The following is an 18,314-nucleotide window of genomic DNA, read 5'->3' as shown; positions in this document are numbered from 1 at the left end:
TTGACAATGTAAGAAAAGCAGAAACGCAAACACTCTTCTACGAGTCTCTAATGAGACTCTAATTTTAACAAGAAAAAGTAAGCCATGGTAAAGAGAAACACTTAAATCTAAGAAGAAATTAACGGCTGCAATAAAATAAATAAATAAACGGTTTGATTGCAACACTGCACTTTATTTTGGGGGTCTAACAGTTAAATTGCCTTTATGTTTAAGCACAGGCTGCCATTTTCATTCAAAGATTAGCAATATTCTACTGAGAAGTAAATCATTTCCAGGGTTATTACAAGCCTACTCCATGACATCACATCATCATAAATCTCTCATATCGCTGGCATCCAGACAATTATTATTATTTTTATTTTTATTTTTTTACAAATGAATGACTAATCTTAAATGTCGAAAATGGCTCTTTGATGATGCAATGTTAACGTTTGGACAAACGTGCCGTTTTTGGGGCCTCCTGAAAAGTGAGAATTTTGGCTCTTCAGAAAAGTTGTTCACACTGAGCTATCATCACCATTTATGGATTAATCTGATATTCTAGAGGTTTTCCAATCTGGTTTTAAAATGCTACATGTGAGTCAATTTATGAGTTTTTAATGACATCCTCCTGGCAAATGACTCTTGGGACTATGTGACTTGCCCTGCTAGACCTATAACTACAGCATTTGATACGATGGACCATAATATACTCAAAGCTAGTTTGTGGGTAACTGTAAGAGCGCTGTGGATTTGTTTAGCTCTCATATGAAGACAGAACTTGGCTTGGTAGTTCTGCGTCCTGTACAGCTCCGCTGTTTCATGGGGTTCCGCAAGGCTCCATTTTAGGGCAGCTGCTTTTCTTCTTGCTGCCGTTGGGTTTTCCTTTCTTTGTTATACTGATGACAGTCAGACTTATGTACAGTATATGCTTTATGAACAAGGTTGTGTTAAGATGATTCTAATTTGTTTACTTTATGTGTATTTGTTCATCTATTTCAGCACTATAGTGGCAGGCAGAACAATTAAATGCTCTTCTACTAGAAGACCGAGGTTACAATACATAAAATGGTTAAACAGTACATCTACTTTCTTGGACTTTTTTTTTTTTTTTTTTTGATGTTGTGGCTCCTTTGGAGCCCTGCTTTAGGGCAATTGAGGGTGGTGCCGGTGTGGGTGTGTGTGCTCACGCATTTGCAATTCAAACCTTCAAAGCTCTGTCAAACATTGTCGCACTAGTGAGGGTGTGGGACGCCGACAGAACAGAAGCACTCGGGTATAATTCTGTTTTGTCCCTTTCTTCATTAATGACGGTCATGGCTTAATTTTCCAGACAGCACCATTAAGAATTCCTTGCGAAACAAAAAAGATTTGGACCTTTGTCATCCTCTGCCAAAACCTACAAATGGATGAAACAGACATGTTGCAAAAGAACCCAGCGGATATTCATTTAAGGTAATAAACATTACTGTAAGTACTCACTCAAACTGAATCTTTTTTTTTTTCATTTTTGACCCAGGGATCTAAAAAATGAAAAAGTCAGCAAGGCAAAGATACCCAAATTTGGTCCTACTGGGCTGGTAAGTTTTCTGTCTCTATCCAACTGCTATCTCAATCCATAACTTTCTAACAACATTCAGCATTTTCTTTCTTCTCCATTTGACTTGAACGCAGTTCAGATTTGCAGATGGCTTAGATGTTGTACTGATTTTCTTCGGGACCGTGTTCTCCGTGGTCCATGGGCTTTTATTCCCCTTGGTGTGTGTTGTGTTTGGGAATATGGCAGACACGCTTGTACTGCACTCAATGATGTCTACAATCAACACCAGCCACGCCAGTGAGTTCAGAGATAGAAACAAATAGCTATCTAACTTGACAACGGAGTATTACACTTTATCCTTTCTATTTTCAGATTCCACTATCATAATTCTGAACAGCACAATGCAGGAGGACGTGAACGGGTAAGACAAGAGTTGTTAAAGGTGTCAAATGTATGTGAATATATGATGTTCAAGCTGCTAGCAAGATTTGATTGTAGCCTCACTTCACTCATTAATATTCTACTGTCAGGTCATACCAGTCTGTTTTAGCTTGCTTGTAACGCTTGTATCTTCAAAATTGTCACTTTTCAGGAGAACCCAAAAACAGCATGTTTGTTCAACCATTAACGTTGCATCATCAAAGACGGCGAGCCATTTTCAACACTTTAGCTTGGTAATTTGTAAAAATTACACCCACGTATGGAATTACCAATAGTAGATTTTTGATAAAATATTAAATTTTACCAAGCTGCGACTTATTAAGACTCGGCCCGACACCAGCGATATATTACAAATAGGGTCGTTTCGAACTTTACTTAGAATTTACACTCAATGTGACACATTTGATGAATTGTGTTTCTACCAGTTTAGTAATCTACTATGCCATCGCGGGGGCGATTGCTATCGTGGCTGGCTACATTCAGGCTGCTTTTTTTGCACTGGCTGCTGGACGTCAGGTCAAACGCATCCGCAAGCAATTTTTCCACAGCGTCATGCGGCAAGACATCGGCTGGTTTGATGTCAATGAGACCGCAACACTGAACACTCGCCTCGTTGAGTGAGTAACGTTTAAATGACAACCTCCATTTCAAAACAAAATACTTACAACTGAGACCACACCTCCCCCATTCAGATGACTTACAGACTAGGAATTTCAATGAACAATTACGGCAATGGAAGTTCCCGTCTTATTTGATGGCTACTTTGCTGTATCATGGTGCAGAAACTGAAAGGGAACAAAATGTTAGGAATGTGTGTATATCCAATACCATCTTTTCTATTTTACTCCTCTCCAAAAACGGAACAAGAGTCATATTTGTAACATGTTACTTTAACACATTTTACTATAAAATAAGTACAGAAGACACAAATGTATTACGAAGATAACTGATGGACATTTCATCCGCATGCACAGCGGTGTCTATAAAATCCAAGAAGGTATCGGAGACAAGCTGGGAATGCTGATCCAGACCGGTTCTACCTTCATCTTCTCCTTCATCATTAGTTTAAGCAAAGGATGGAAATTTGCTTTAGTCATCTTGGCCGCCTGCCCCTTGGTAGGCTTCTCAGCTGCACTTTTTACTAAGGTAAATTGGATCTATCCTGTCCAGACTTTATGCTTTAAAAAAAAAAAAATAAGGGAGGGGGAGGGGGGGGGGGCATCTCTTGTGAAGCTTATATGGCTTTCACTTTAGGTGCTAACATCATTCGCTGTTAAAGAACAAACTGCTTATGCCAAAGCGGGTGCAGTGGCAGAGGAAGTGCTTTCTGCCATCAGGACTGTGTTTGCCTTCAGTGGTCAGCAAAGAGAGATCGAGAGGTTTGTGCACCATTTTATATGCTAGTAGGCTGCCTTGTATTTTTTTTATAAAGGTGGGATAGTTATTACAGCTCTCGCTTTATATCTCATTAGGTTGTGCTGGTGTATTAAAACTGAATCAATCTATGTGAAGAAAACTGTACTCCTTGATTTCAAGTCATCAATTCAGTTTTTAACCTTGTTCAGACTTTTTATTTTCCCACAATCATCAAATTATTGGTCAATGTCAACAATACTCCCTATAAATGGCAAAAAATCCTGCGACTCAAAACACAGACTACCCTATTCCTGCAGACACCATCAAATATCTAGCTATTAATATCTCAGCAAAACTTAAGAGTTACCGTTACTAATCTAAACTTTACCTCAAATTAGCTATTTATTTTTAATGATCCCAACTAAACCTAATGGTAAAGTGGTTCAAAATGCTTGACTCTGCTGTTGTAAATTGTTACCCTAAAAAAATGAAATAGAATTAGCTTACCCATCCTTCAGAAAATAAACCCAAAAGGGCAATTGACACACCCAGCTTCAAACATTATTTAGCTACAAATACACGAGTCCTCAAATGGTTACACACAAATGTACTGTAAGGCAAAAATCTTGACAAGAATTAGAACATACAACTACAAAGACTAGCAAAGGGCAAAAGGCTTCTTGAATGCAGTCTGGGACGTGAATGATGAAGTCTTGGATACGTTCTGAAACATTGTTTGCAACAGAAAAAAACAAAGTCCGCCTATATGACTATGCCAGAAGCAGGCATTAGCCATCTGGATTTTCACATTTGTTTTCATTGAACCAGTGCAAATGATTTGGTCTAATCATCAATTTTGCAGGTATCGTATGAGTTTGGAGGACGCGAAGAAAATGGGAATAAAGAAGTTGACAAGTTCAAACTTGATCATGGGCTTTACCTTCTTGATGATCTACCTGACTTATGCTCTGGCCTTCTGGTATGGAAGTACGCTCATTCTGAGCAGAGATCAAGATTACACCATTGGAACTGTACTCACAGTGAGTACTAAAGACATTAACATATTTATATTATTATTATTATTATTTTTATCTAACATGTATTTAACAATATGAATTCCTATTGAGATTGAGATCTCTTTAACAAAATGTGTACTGCAGGCCAAGAAGTGATTTGATAATTGAGATATGATCATTTGAGTACGATCTGTAAGGTAATTAGATTAGAGAGGTGGCAAAATGTAGTACTTGTTTTCTCTGTTTTAGTCCAAACATAAGTGATAAATATCACAAGACTTCCATGCCATTCATGCAGCATAATCAGGAGCGCATTTCATTGCAGTAGTTTCAGAAAATGTTGTTTTTTCGAAAATGTGAAATGTAAAGTTGAATTCCCCTGTACAAAACGTTTCAGATAGAAGTTTGAATCTAGCAATGTTTTTGTCTTCAGGTTTTATTCACTTTGCTCATTGGAGCATTCGCCTTGGGGCAGACCTCACCTAATGCCGAGTCCTTTGTCATTGCCCAAGGAGCTGCACACCAAGTGTACAGCATCATTGACAGTGTAAGAAGAGATTTGAGACTTGTTCCTGGATCTGAAATAAACAAAGAAATGTTTTTTTATTGCAGCCTACATGATATAGACTTCCAATTGTCGATTGTACCCAAACTTCATACCACAACTGAACCTTTTATCCTACAGAAACCGACCATTGACAGCTATTCGGAACGTGGCTTCAAGCCTGACTCAGTCATTGGAAACCTAGAGTTCAAGAACATCAACTTTAACTACCCCTCCAGGCCAGAAGTCAAAGTAAGCTCATCGCTGACACCGTTTAACCTCATCTATCAGATTTAACCCAGCTACATATTCATATGCCTTTCCATAATCATAATTATTTGCAGGTATTAACCAACATGTCCCTGAGTGTGAAGAGTGGACAGACCATCGCCTTAGTGGGAAGCAGCGGCTGCGGTAAAAGCACCACCATCCAGCTGCTGCAGAGGTTCTATGATCCTCGAGAGGGATCTGTGTGTACACATTCCTAAAACCCTCGGCACAAAATAGGATTCAGTCACAATAGACAGACATTGCAAAAATCAAAACATTTGAAAAGAATCCCATTCCTTTCCCTATTTTTTTTAGATATCTATTGATGGTCATGACATCCGTTCTCTCAATATCCGCTACCTGCGAGAGATGATTGGCGTGGTGAGTCAAGAGCCCGTCCTTTTTGCTACGACCATAGCTGAAAATATCCGATATGGCCGGACCGATGTGACGCAGGAGGAGATAGAGCAAGCTGCCAAGGAGGCCAACGCTTACGACTTCATCATGAACTTCCCTGATGTATGACAGCATTTTCTCCCACCAACAAACTTTTCACAAGCACTTACGAGATTGTTGTTGCCGAGCAGAAGTTTGAGACGATGGTCGGGGACCGAGGGACTCACACGAGTGGAGGGCAGAAGCAGAGAATTGCAATTGCCCGCGCGCTAGTCCGTAACCCCAAAATCCTTTTACTGGACGAAGCAACGTCTGCTCTTGATGCCGAGAGTGAGACTATCGTGCAAGATGCACTCGACAAGGTATGAACGCCCGTAATGTATATTCATCACTTCCACTTAAAAACAAAATATATCCGTTTCTGGCAGTAAGACTAACATTGATGCCCAGGAATCAACTGAGATGGTCCAAACACTCGTTAAGAAACCATAGAGACGCCTAATTATCTCTGTACAGGAGAGATTTCAAGATACTGTATATCCATTTATTAGCATACGCAAACTCTTTTCTGTCACTTGTACAGGTGAGACTGGGTCGTACCACCATAATTGTGGCCCATCGCCTTTCAACTATCAGAAATGCTGACATGATTGCTGGCTTCCAAAATGGAGCCGTTGTCGAGCTGGGGACTCATGACCAACTGATGGCAAAAAATGGTGTCTACCATACTCTCATGTCTATGCAGGTAATACTGGAATAAAAAAAAATAATAATAATTTGTTCAACATTTGATAAGCCTTTTGGTTTTCTCCGTCTTGCAGACCTTTCAGAAAGATAAGGAGGATGAGGATCAGCAGAATTGTTTGCGGAATGAAAAAGCCAAAACTTCCTCTGAATCTTCCACATGTAGAAGAAAGTCATCAACAAATTCTTCCTCTGCAGGCTTAGGGCAAAACAAAGAGATTGAAAAGTTGGTCGATGACAAAGGCAAGACAGAGGAGGTGATTTCGGTGCTTTTCATATCTCGCGAAGAAGAAATTGTAACATGATTCAGCGCTCTCTCTTTGTTTACTGCAGGATGAAAATGGTCCGCCTTTGTCGTTACTTAATATGATGCGTTTCAACCTTCCCGAGTGGCCTTACATTTTGTTGGGGACCGTCTCTGCTGCCGTCACTGGAATAATCCATCCTATGTACGCGATCATCCTCTCAAAGTTCATCGGTGTAGGTTACAACTGCTGTCTGTACAGGAATCTATGTTGTTAATTTTTTTAAGAAAAAAAGGGAAGTACTTGTTAAAGCTGAATAAATAAACCTCCTCTTTCAAACTTTCAGGTGTTTGCTGAGCTTGATCGAGAGATGATGAAAAAGAATGCAGAACACCTTTGCCTTATGTGTGCCGTTCTTGGATTTGTATCTTTTTCTGCCAAGTTTCTACAGGTGGGGATACAGTGGTTCCTCGCTACTTCGCGGTTCACTATATGGCGGATTTGTATTTAAGTCCAAAAATTCATACATTACAGGGTTTATCTTGGGTCACACCTCGCCATTTCGTGGGTTTGTCAACGATTTAGTGAAGCGAGCGTACATATTTTTGGGACCGTCTGTGTGAAATCTTGGACTGTGGAAAATCAAGCTGTTGGCAATTGTAGATAACACACACAAGCACAGGGAGAACATACAACCTACACATGGAAAGGTCCAAAAAGGAATATGATTTTCACATATGCCTTTCTGTGACTCTTCAGGTCTCTCCGCATTTCTGTTTGCGATTACAGTATGACATGTGTTGCATCATCGACACAAATTCCGTTTGGAGCAGTCTCACGCATTTGTGTCAAAACCCTAGTGTGTTCTTGTTTCTTTCAATTTTGCAGGGTTTCTGTTTTGATAAATCTGGACAGATCCTGACCATGAAACTGAGACTTGCGGCTTTCAAGGCAATGATGAGGCAGGTAAATGGAACAATGATTTCCAAGGAGGCACGGCTATACAGGAGGTTGGGAACAGCGGCAAAGTTTAAAAAGTTATTTTTGATTATTTTACCTTTTTTTTTTATTATCTTAAAAAGGACCTCAGCTGGTTTGATGACCCCAAAAACAGTGTTGGTGCGCTCACAACAAGGCTGGCCTCAGACACCGCTCAAGTACAAGGGGTAATGCACTTCTCTCTCTCTCTCTCTCTCTCTCTCCCCCATGTTTTCACCGCATTAGTAATCACCTTTCAACTCTGCTCAGGTCACAGGACAACATTTGGCCACAATTGTCCAGATTATGAGCAGCATGGGCAGCAATTTAATTGTCTCCTTTCTGTATGGCTGGGAGCTGACCCTGCTCGTACTGGTCTTAGTGCCAATCATTGTTGCGGCTGGAACGTTCAAGATGCAGATATTAGCGGGAAAAGCAGCCAAGGACAATAAAGAGATGGAGAAGGCTGGAAAGGTGAGTTACTCAACGATCATGCAGGAACACATGCAATGTTTTCACGGGTTCTCTTCAGATTGTCACAGAAGCAATCAAGAATATCCGTACAGTTGCATCTCTGACAAGAGAACCCACGTTTGAATCTTTGTATGAAAATAACCTCCAAGTTCTGTACAGGTATGTGGGATCATAAATCACCCTTTTCATGAATATTTAACACACCTATTTATTCTTTTCAATGGTTCCCTCTCCCTACAGAAACTCAGAGAAAACGGCCCACGTGCATGGTTTAGTCCTCGGCTTAACCGACGGCCTTCTTTGCTTGGGTCATGCATCATGTTTCTCATTTGGAGCTTGGCTCGTTATTCATGGTCGGATGGACGTTATGGCAGTATTCCTGTAAGCAACATCTCCTCATTATGGACTCCAACAATGTGGGCATTAATGATCATGAAGTCTTTGCATGAATTTTAACGTTGGAGCAGCAATTAATCGTGTAGAATTAAACATTTACTATTAATCGTTTCCCTCTATATAAAAGTGCTGGCATACCAAAACCATCATTGTTGGGAGGTACCTCCATCCTTTCAAATACATGAAGCAATTGAGCAAATCACAGTTACACGTGTTTGGTTTTCACCTGAAAGTGACAACGTTCATTCAAATCAATTTGTCTTGCACACGTCTGCATATTTCCTGTCGCTCAATTGCAGCTGCAATCAAAAGAAAATGATATGTATACATAATCCTAATGGGATCATCTCTGATGTTAGTCCTATGCAAATTGACTTCCGCTTTCAGAGTGATGCTGGCAATCATATATGGTTCCGAAATTCTTGGAGAGGCCCTTTCCTTTTCTCCAAACTATGCAAAAGCCAAAATATCAGCCGCTCGCATCATGATGCTCCTGAACACAAATCCTGCCATTGATAATCTCTCACATGAGGGACAGTCATTGGTAAGTAGCAAAACGTTGCCAACCAAAGTTTACAGGCCTACAATATTAATAAAGTAAGGCTTGTCTCTTTCCTTAAAACTCCAGGACCAATTTGATGGTAATGTGCAATTTGAGGGTGTTAAGTTTAACTACCCCTCACGCCCCGATGTGCCTGTCCTTCGAGGGCTGAATCTGAAAGTGAGCAAGGGAGAGACGCTGGCCCTGGTGGGAAGCAGCGGCTGTGGAAAAAGCACCACCATCCAGCTTCTGGAGAGGTTCTACGACGCCAAGCAAGGGAACGTGGTGAGAAGAAAATGACGTACACCTTTTGTTTATGCTGCACTAACGACGCAGAGCCACATGCTTGATTGAAATAACTTTTGCCTCGGGTAGACTTTGGACAACCCGAGTTGATCTGGGTTATTCTAGCCTACCTTGTGACTTGGTCCAATTAACTTTACGGGAACTTGGCTGGGAAACTTTGCCTCAATAACTTGACATTTTTGCCATTTTGTCTCCCAGATGTTTGATTCTGTAAGCGTGAAAGAGCTGAACATCCACTGGCTGAGGTCTCAGATAGGTATTGTGTCCCAGGAGCCAGTTCTGTTTGACTGCAGCCTGGCCGAAAACATCGCCTACGGAGACAACGGTCGTGCTGTTACTATGGAGGAGATTAAGGCAGCTGCCGAAGCGGCCAACATTCACAGCTTCATAGAAAACTTGCCAAAGGTAAATCACTTTTTTTTAAATCAAAACTCATATTGTATTCTCAGCTTAATTCGCTAAAGTTTACAGTAGACAATTATGCCAGTACTCAACTGGCATACAGTATTTCTACTTAAAACAACAACCGGAGTTTTAACAAATGTGCTGTATGTATGGGCAATAATTAACATAATACTTTTTTCATTTCTAATTAAATACACAAAGTTGCCTTAACATTGGCAGTATAATAATAATTCTAACAATGAAAGGAACTGTGAAGAACTTTTCAAACCTTTCCACTTTTGATTAAAACAATTTTTTATGACTTCATGTTCCGTGGTCTGACGTTTTCTGGAGCAGAAGTATGACACCCAGGCAGGCGACAAGGGGACCCAGCTGTCAGGTGGTCAGAAACAACGCATAGCCATAGCCCGAGCCATCCTACGTAACCCCAAACTCTTGCTTCTGGATGAGGCCACGTCTGCCCTCGACACTGAGAATGAGAAGGTGGATTTTTCTTTTCTTCTCGCCTGGAATTACTTCACATTTGGCCGCCTGATGTTTAGCCATATTGACTTCTGTCCTCCCAATTTGTTCTTGATCCAGGTGATACAAGAAACGCTGGACAAAGCTCGACAGGGCAGGACGTGCATCATCGTAGCCCACCGTCTATCCACCATCCAAAATGCAGACCGCATAGCCGTCTTTCAGGGAGGGGTGGTGGTTGAACAAGGGACACATCAGCAGCTGCTAGCCAAAAAGGGAGTCTATCACACGCTGGTCACTACACAGTTGGGTCATGGCAGTGAATGAGGACACGCAACTGTAATTCACTGAATGGAAAAATTCAACAATTTGCACAAATACATTTTGTATAGTGATAATTTATTAGAATGTACCAGTAAAATAATATTGTCATAAGTAGAGTTAAAAATGCATTTGTACAAATAAAGGCATATTCTGTAATAAACACCTTACCTCTAATAAATGCCCGTTTACTCTGTGCAGTTGAGTAAGTGAAGGCTCCTGACCGCTACTTGGCGAAATCAGCTTTCTCAGGATGTCAGTGGAATGTTATTAATCACCCTGGCTAAAGTTTGAGAGCTTTGTATAGAAAATCAAAAAAGTGAGCATTCAGGGCTCAAAATAAAACTTAAAAACTAGTCATTCTCAACAGTTGCATTGGTTGGTGCTATTCACATTGGGGAAGGAGAGCAGGCGAATCAACGGGAGGCACTTAACGGAAAGCTCCACCGTCTCTTGGTGCGAGCGCGAACTCAAAGTTGTGATGTAGTCGCCAGGTAAAACATGTCATGCATGCAGTTGGAGAAGTTGTTGAACAACGTTGCGGCGTCTGTCTGGCGGCAGGATTTCCATGCCGAGACGGAGATCACAATCCTGCAAAGGGGGGGAAAAACAAATATTGGATTTATCCACAAGTGCTGATAAGAAGGAGTATGTATGTACAATAAACTGATGTGCTCCTAATTAGAGCAGTTATTCCCAACTAGTGAGCCACGGTGACATTTAACACACCTTATGAAATCGGAAGAACACAATTCCGGGGGTAAAAAAAATGCCAGTTGCACGTTCTTTTTGTATGAAAATCAACCAGGTGTTCAAAAATCGTGAGAAAATTTAGATGAAGAAAAAAAAAACTGAAAACCAGGGCATACGAAAACTTCCACTGTATTTATTACAATAAATCATGTTGATCCATCCATACAGCACTTGCAGCATTGACAATACTATTTGTCGCATTGCCTAAAACATTCATACGCTACATGTGTAAAAAAGTTAACCGCTGTGAACAGTGAAACAAAAACAACACATTTTGTACTCACCCTTGACTTTTATGGATGGCAAAGTGACTAATTGGTCGAGGGAGATTACTGCTTGTACCTGGGAGGTGAGTCTCCTCGCGTAAAGACTCAATATAGCTCATTTAGCTGCACACACTTGCTCTTTCGTTTATTATTTTTGTCGACAATAGATAAGTGTTAATGGCTTTCCTAAGTCTCAAAAAGTTTGATTTCCTGTTCATCGTGTCATCAAAAAACAAAAAAAACCCACGGTAAATAAAAATAAATAAATAAATTAAACACTTGAGTAAATTCTAACTCGATATTAAGTCTCACAGACTATCATTCATGATGGATATAAGAGAAAGCTAAATACACCTGTGGAGCAACTTCAAACTTGAGCTGAACTTTCCCCAAACTCAAAAGTTTGAGTATACGTGTTCTACTGTGCAATCTGCATCGAAGGATACCCCTCCAGTGAAGATACCTGTCACTGTTGATACGATAGAAGAAGCCATAGCCATGATGAACCATAGGAGCGACAGCCCCCAGGACTGTGGTGTAGCCCACCAGACTAGATGACAGCACGAAATTCCCGCCCCCTCCACTGCAAGTACAAACAAAACAAATCAGTTATTCCCTCAAATGGGGTCAATTAAAACTCGTAGCTTCATCGTATTTAACTTGACCTCTTTGCGTAAAGAGGATCTGTGTAGAGCGCAGGAGTGGGATATCCCGCTTCCTTGCCGATGAGATAGAGTCCAAGAAGATGTCTGTCGAAACCTGGTGGCCACATGACGGTGGCGCTTCGTCATTAAGAGAAGACTTTACAGTGGATGCCAACGAGTTAGACGCCAACCTTTGCCCTCTTGACCTTCTGCCATCAGCTTATTGTGTTTGTTGAAGGCTTGAAGCATGGCTTTCCTCTTGTCGTGAATCTGATGAGATAATACCGATGAAGCAGGGCACGCGAAGCGGTCACAATGCTCGTGTCATACGCCGCGTCACCTCGCATGTGGGGTCCGTCATGGCTTTGCACCAACGGAGCGCCTCGCTGGTGCAAGGCCGCATCGTCTCCGTCCTGCCGTGGTAGAACCTGCGGGTCGTTGCCGTTTCATAGCAACTTCCTACTCTGAGGGGCAAGAGCAGAAATGTTGAGGAAATTATTTACATATTTAGGCCGGAACGGGGAAAGTTTTGTGCTCAATTAATTTGCTCCCAAAAACGTATAAATATGTTCTATTTTAAATGTTACCATGGTCTCAAAACCTTTTTTTTTATGCTAGAGCATACAGAGGGCTTTGATGCAGCCTCTGAGCTGAAGAAAACACTTGAAGCAATGGTAGTTGTTACAAAAACGGCCAGCAGGTGGCAGCAAAGTGTAAGAGCTCAACCAGGGCCAGGTTGCAAAAAGCTCTATTCCCCACTGTTTTAAACAGATTTGTGAATAATGATTAAACTTCCTGCAAAACGGAAACAGATATAAAAAAAAAATCCTGATAAAAGAAAAGACTAATCTTTCTTTTGGTAGGTTCCATGTTTTTATAGCAATAGAACACAATATTCTGTGGGCCTTGCAAAATCAGTCAAAATACAGTAAAACAGCCGGGAGCGAAGGGGGTTGCTTCAGTGAAAATGGCTGGGATGAATGAGTTAAGAGCTAATTTGATTTTTAATGCACACATAAAACATGAAAAATTAATTGAAATAATAATGCAATCATTACTGTTCATGTTTTATGTATTTTATGATAGAAATAATGAACGTTTTATTGATTTATAAATGTAATTAAAATAATAACCAATTATTTAATTTAAAAAATATATTCTCCTAACTATTGTATTTCAAAAGTCACTTACTTTGCCCACCCCTGATATAGGCATGTTTTTAGCATAGTTTAGCACGTACATTTTGTGCATGCGGTAGTAGCCCAGTTGCATGGCCAGCTGAACAAATGTATCAGGGTGAAGATTCTTCTTCTTGATTGCCGATTTTCCAAAACCCATGAAGGCATGACACACAATCTGGAGGTCCTGTGCCTAGAAAACCAAAGACAACAAAGTCACTTTGGCGCAAATATGAACATGACAGCTGGGAAAAAAATATATAATGAAATCAGATTACAATACACCAACATCCAACCTGACTTTGAAATTGCACAGTTAATGACTTTTGTCAATGTTTTGTCATGTGACGCTTTGTTTTCTCCAACTTAACAATAACAACCAGTGGCAGTTTCTGGTGTGTGCAACTGTGTGTAATGAGACGGCTGCAAAAGGCCATGAGAGTAAAATAAACGGTTTTATTGATCATCGAGAAGGCACACAAATGATCAGCAATAAATGTTTTTTGTATACTAAATTAATGTCTATATGCACATTATCATTCATATATGTACAATATAGGGGGGGTGCTATGGTAAAGCATGATGTCAGTTTGGTTCCCAGGAGAAAGCACATTTCTAATTTGAGTCTTGAAATATACAAGTTTGGAAAACCCTGCTCTCTTTTACTTGAGATTCACATTTCTATTATGCAGCTCTAATAAATGTTGCTTGCGTTGAATACGTTTAATGGACAAACAGTCATTAGACAGAAAGAGTGCATTGCAATCTTCATCTACGAGGTTTATCATTATGTATCATCACTCCCCAATTCCAACCTCTGATTACCATCGAAGTATTATCTCCATTTACTACTGACTCACCATCTCTAGATATTGCTGTTTGGCGTGGCTAATGTCACTCAAGACTTTTTGATCCACAGTAAAAACAAGCTCCTTAGGTAAAGGCATAGGCCGGACTCTGTCTGAGCCCTGAAGGAGGTCACATGTTAGAAAAGAAGAGAAAAAAAGAGAAACAGTTTTCTTGAGAAATAAAAGCTATTTTGGTGTACAAAGGATTCGCATATCAAGAAGAAGTCCATGTCTACCTTCCATTTTCCCTCTGTAGCTTTAAGTTGCTGGTCAACATACCAACACATGGACACCAGGACCATTGCATCATACGGCGCGTGCTGCAAAAGAACAACCGTTTACATTCTTTTCTTTATCTTCTGAAATAGGCTTTTTAAACTTAAACACTTACATCACAATTGGAGCCAAAAGTTCCGTCGGCAAACACGAGAGAATTGTAGGATTTGTCTCCCCAGCGAATAGTGGGGTCGCCCATAAGTGCTTCCACTGCAATCTGCATTGACAATATTCCTTTTTTTTTTAAACAATTAACTCATTAAATCAACCAAGAGAATTTTTTTGAAATAGGAGGTTTATACATTTGTGTAGTTCTCTGTAGAGGAGTATGGCTTGGCGTCATCGAGAGATATTAAAAAAAGGCTGCTCTGGATGGTCTCTAGGATGCTTTCATTGTGAGGATCAATGCTAATCAGATGCTCCCTGGCCTGCACAAACAATTGGAAAGAATAGTTTGGTAACATCTTCAATTCACACTCAATGATGAAAAATACACTGGACACTTCATTATGTACATCTGCACATTCAATGACTAGAAATTTTAGACAAATCAGTCTACACTTGTCTGTAAATATGACATGTCATGCCACTCCCATCCTGTAGGTGGCAGTAAGACAGTAGACACTTAATAATATTGGACCTTCTCTGAACTCTCTGACAATGTTAATTAAAAACTGAGCATTATTTTTGAAAAGGCGGGTTCTTTGAGAAAACTCTGAACCCCAGAACGCATATCACGCTGATGTCGCTAATGTTTTAACCCTTGAGTTTCCGTCTCCAAACCTTTGCCCATCGTGTCCTTTCATCTGAAGTAAGAGCAGCAACCCCGTCGCCATCTGGCCGACCCTCACAGCACTCTTTCACATAGCTCAGCTGCCTGCCCAAGTGAATCCAAACAAAAAATTTCAGCATTTACTATTGGTTGTCTAAATTTGTATCTTAAAATCATATTCCACTGGTTCTTTATATCACACTGCATTCATTCACTTTCTAGATTGTCATCAATTAAGTTTAAACTTTTACTGGGGAGTAGCTAATACCTGAAGATTTCTGGTGGTATGAGGAATTCGCCGTCACAAAGCGCATCAAATGTGAAAATTCGTCCGCGACACATTACAACGAGGTGGGACGGGCAGTGGCCCTCACGCTCTGTGACACAAAACAACAACAACACATCAAACCTGAGCATTTTCATCAATCTATTTTCTCTACAGGTTATCCCTTGGGTTAGATGTAAGACAGACATGCTAACCACTACCGATTGTGCTCAAACTTAGAACGGAGTCCTCCTTAGTTAACAAAAAACACATTTTGAGACTGTACCCGTCTTGAAATAGTTGTAGATGGTGTCCTTCTTAACTCCAGGTACTTTGCAGGTACAGAAGAGCATTTTGAACTGGTCCATATCCAACGCCATCTTACCAGCTTTGTGAGGGGCCATTTTCTCCCTAAAAGTCACACAGCCAGCCAATAACACTTAGCATAATGTTGGAAACTGATTTGTTTACATGTGTACTTGTATCCTACTTGTAAATAAGGTCCCAGTACTGTAGCGTGTGCCAGACATTAATACTGGCCCTCTCCAGTTGAGTTCCTTCTGCAGGGGGCCAGCAGTGCTCCAAATAGGGAGCCGGGCCACCGAAGTTCACCTGAAGCTGAGATGGGACGCGCACCTCCAGGTACGCAGTGTCTAACCACCACTCTTCCAGCTAGGACAATTCAAAATCATTCACCATGAAACTGTGAGCATCGTAGCATGATGACATCATCTATGGAACTGCAACAAACCCAGTTCCTCCTGGTCTTTGCTCTCTGGAGTAGTTTGTGGTGCAGCTCTTTGCCAATACCCTCTTGAAATGTCCGCACAATATCCACAGTAGCTTTAAACTCTTGGTCGGATGCAAATGGACGAACTGATGGCAAACAAAAGGAAAATTCAGAGCGAGTTGTTCAAGAAAGTGCATGCAGATTTGACTTAAAGCTTACATTGAATCATGATAACATACTTTCACACATCCCGACTGTTGTCAGAATTGCACAATCTATAGGGAGTCCTTTATTGACTTGTGTGATATGCTGTACACACAAGCTTAACTTTGGTCGGACTTCGCTACGTAATACTTTATGATCTGCTCCCATTTCCTCTCACAGCGACGCAAACGTGACTTTTTGTAGGTCTTGTCATGGCAAACTTTTTTTATCATGTGCTGTTGTGCAACGTTTCAATAAGCTTCGATAAATCTCTCATTTATCTTTGTAGTTTTCCTCAATGAGGCGGACTGTTTCCAAGTATGTTCACAAAGATAAACTATAAATATTCTTTGTCTTTGTTCTGTTTGTAAGTTTTCTTGGAACGGTGGTAACAAGTGCATAAACAGGATAATTGTACCAAGGCTTATGCTGTCTTCTAGTGATAGATGCCTGTCACTTTAGGTGGTTAGACTTTGAACAAGGATACATTGATCAGTTAGCTGAAAAATAAAAATAAATCTATACATTTCTAAAAATTCTGATAACACATTCAAACGGATATAGATTTTCTAATCAATTTAATAAGCTTTTCCCCCCCCCCCTGTTGTGACACACGTTTTCCTTTTTGCCTTCCACATTTTTTGTGCCATGTCAAATATGCCTTCCACTTGTATGTACATGCTGCGCAGTATTTTTTTTACTTAAAGTGAAACATTAAATGATCATGAACCTAAATTTAACATTAAACTGCGCTAGCTTTTACACAGTTCAAATTTGAGGTCATTAGAGTGAAAATTGGGATGAACTTTTTTTTGGAACACCCTGTATAAAACAAATAAGTAATGTAGTGACTGACCATTCATATTCATATCACACCACATCATGTTGTTGCACGGTCCACAGTTCATAATCTTGAAATGTCAGCATTGTACTTATATTTTTTAACAAACTGTGGAAATTTTTAATTAGTTATAATTGTTAATTATGGAACATTCATTGCTTTTTGTACTACAAGAGAAGGCCAACATGTCATAATTTCTACCCTTGTAATTTCAGAAGGCGAAGAAACATAATCATCTTTTTGTAAAAGATCTCATTAGATTTCCTTAGAGATGGAGGGCACAAAGACACAAGCAATACACAGTAAATAATGTAATTTGTCTATCCTTGATGTAAAGCAGAGTATCACCTGCATCCAGGTACTTGGAGAGGCTGCCCTCTAGTGTGGGGACAGGTAGAGCAGGCAGGCTGTTTTGATACTGGAAGGTCCTCTCATGCTGCAGCTCTGGTAACTGTTTAGCCATTTTTTTATTATTATTATTATTATTCTGCCTGCAAAACACACGGGCACACACGCACACTTCAGATCAGTGATTCACACTGAGAGAAAGTAAAAAGACAGAAAGAAAGATGGATAGATGAATAGAAAGGTGGATTCAAAGACAGACGGACGGGCGGATGGATGCAGACTAATAGATGACCATTAATTGATGGAGGGACACGTGTCGTGGATATAGTTTGATGGGCAGACAGACGAGGGAGAAGTAGATAGATAGATAGATAGATAGATAGATAGATAGATAGATAGATAGATAGATAGATAGATAGATAGATAGATAGATAGATAGATAGATAGATAGATAGATAGATAGATAGATGGATAGGAGTACATTTACATTATACACTAAGCGCAATAGTCTAGCTAGCTTTCTGTATGATTTCGATGCACACACAATAGTCAGTACTTGTTTACATGATTTGCATATGTATCTCTCACCGTGCTTCGTATATGAAAACTCATGTAAAGGTCAACTCACCTCCAGGATAGTATGTCGACAGGCTCCTCGTAAAAGAAAACTAATACTTGTGGCGTGAATTTAGATGAGTGTTTAGTTCCCGCTGTTCACCTTTAACCGACTGCCCCTGGTGCAGCCCGGAAGAGACCTCACCACCGCGCATGCGCA

General features: G+C 40.3%; 2 protein-coding genes across 2 annotated transcripts; one reads left to right on the top strand and one right to left on the bottom strand.

The window, feature by feature from the left end:
• The first annotated feature begins 731 nt into the window (after positions 1-731).
• LOC147172347 (ATP-dependent translocase ABCB1-like) lies at positions 732-10,610 on the top strand. The gene is made up of 27 exons (XM_086077768.1): positions 732-1,434; positions 1,499-1,559; positions 1,654-1,816; positions 1,892-1,940; positions 2,386-2,577; positions 2,935-3,106; positions 3,215-3,339; positions 4,179-4,356; positions 4,766-4,879; positions 5,018-5,128; positions 5,221-5,346; positions 5,462-5,665; positions 5,734-5,904; positions 6,126-6,287; positions 6,364-6,543; positions 6,620-6,766; positions 6,878-6,982; positions 7,420-7,497; positions 7,614-7,697; positions 7,780-7,983; positions 8,042-8,142; positions 8,224-8,364; positions 8,767-8,923; positions 9,008-9,205; positions 9,425-9,631; positions 9,968-10,114; positions 10,214-10,610. The coding sequence occupies exons 1-27, from the start codon at positions 1,385-1,387 to the stop codon at positions 10,418-10,420; spliced, it is 3,834 nt and encodes a 1,277-aa protein (XP_085933894.1). The 5' UTR covers positions 732-1,384; the 3' UTR covers positions 10,421-10,610.
• On the bottom strand, positions 10,476-18,313 carry crot (carnitine O-octanoyltransferase). The gene is made up of 17 exons (XM_086077769.1): positions 18,168-18,313; positions 17,540-17,682; positions 16,168-16,292; positions 15,907-16,088; positions 15,703-15,827; positions 15,420-15,528; positions 15,163-15,256; positions 14,682-14,807; positions 14,495-14,596; positions 14,340-14,423; positions 14,116-14,223; positions 13,318-13,448; positions 12,418-12,541; positions 12,269-12,347; positions 12,099-12,192; positions 11,897-12,016; positions 10,476-11,005 (listed from the first exon to the last, which is right to left on the bottom strand). The coding sequence occupies exons 2-17, from the start codon at positions 17,652-17,654 to the stop codon at positions 10,885-10,887; spliced, it is 1,839 nt and encodes a 612-aa protein (XP_085933895.1). The 5' UTR covers positions 17,655-17,682; positions 18,168-18,313; the 3' UTR covers positions 10,476-10,884.
• Between the last annotated feature and the right edge of the window lies 1 nt (position 18,314).

This window comes from Leptonotus elevatus, chromosome 6, assembly GCF_054856555.1.
Source record: "Leptonotus elevatus isolate MCC_2025b chromosome 6, RoL_Lele_1.0, whole genome shotgun sequence".
Lineage (NCBI taxonomy): Eukaryota > Metazoa > Chordata > Actinopteri > Syngnathiformes > Syngnathidae > Leptonotus > Leptonotus elevatus.
The sequence above is the reverse complement of the archived record's forward strand: the minus strand, read 5'-3'. Positions and strand labels throughout refer to the sequence as shown.

Excerpts from the sequence above, each read along its gene's own strand:
- LOC147172347 (XM_086077768.1), top strand. The coding sequence starts at position 1,385 with ATGGATGAAACAGACATGTTGCAAAAGAACCCAGCGGATATTCATTTA. Across the intron at positions 1,560-1,653 it reads AATTTGGTCCTACTGGGCTG|TTCAGATTTGCAGATGGCTT; the intron begins GTAAGTTTTCTG and ends ACTTGAACGCAG. Across the intron at positions 5,905-6,125 it reads TGCAAGATGCACTCGACAAG|GTGAGACTGGGTCGTACCAC; the intron begins GTATGAACGCCC and ends TCACTTGTACAG.
- crot (XM_086077769.1), bottom strand. The coding sequence starts at position 17,654 with ATGGCTAAACAGTTACCAGAGCTGCAGCATGAGAGGACCTTCCAGTAT. Across the intron at positions 15,529-15,702 it reads CTACAACTATTTCAAGACGG|AGCGTGAGGGCCACTGCCCG; the intron begins GTACAGTCTCAA and ends TTTGTGTCACAG. Across the intron at positions 11,006-11,896 it reads TATCGTATCAACAGTGACAG|GATTGTGATCTCCGTCTCGG; the intron begins GTATCTTCACTG and ends CCCCCTTTGCAG.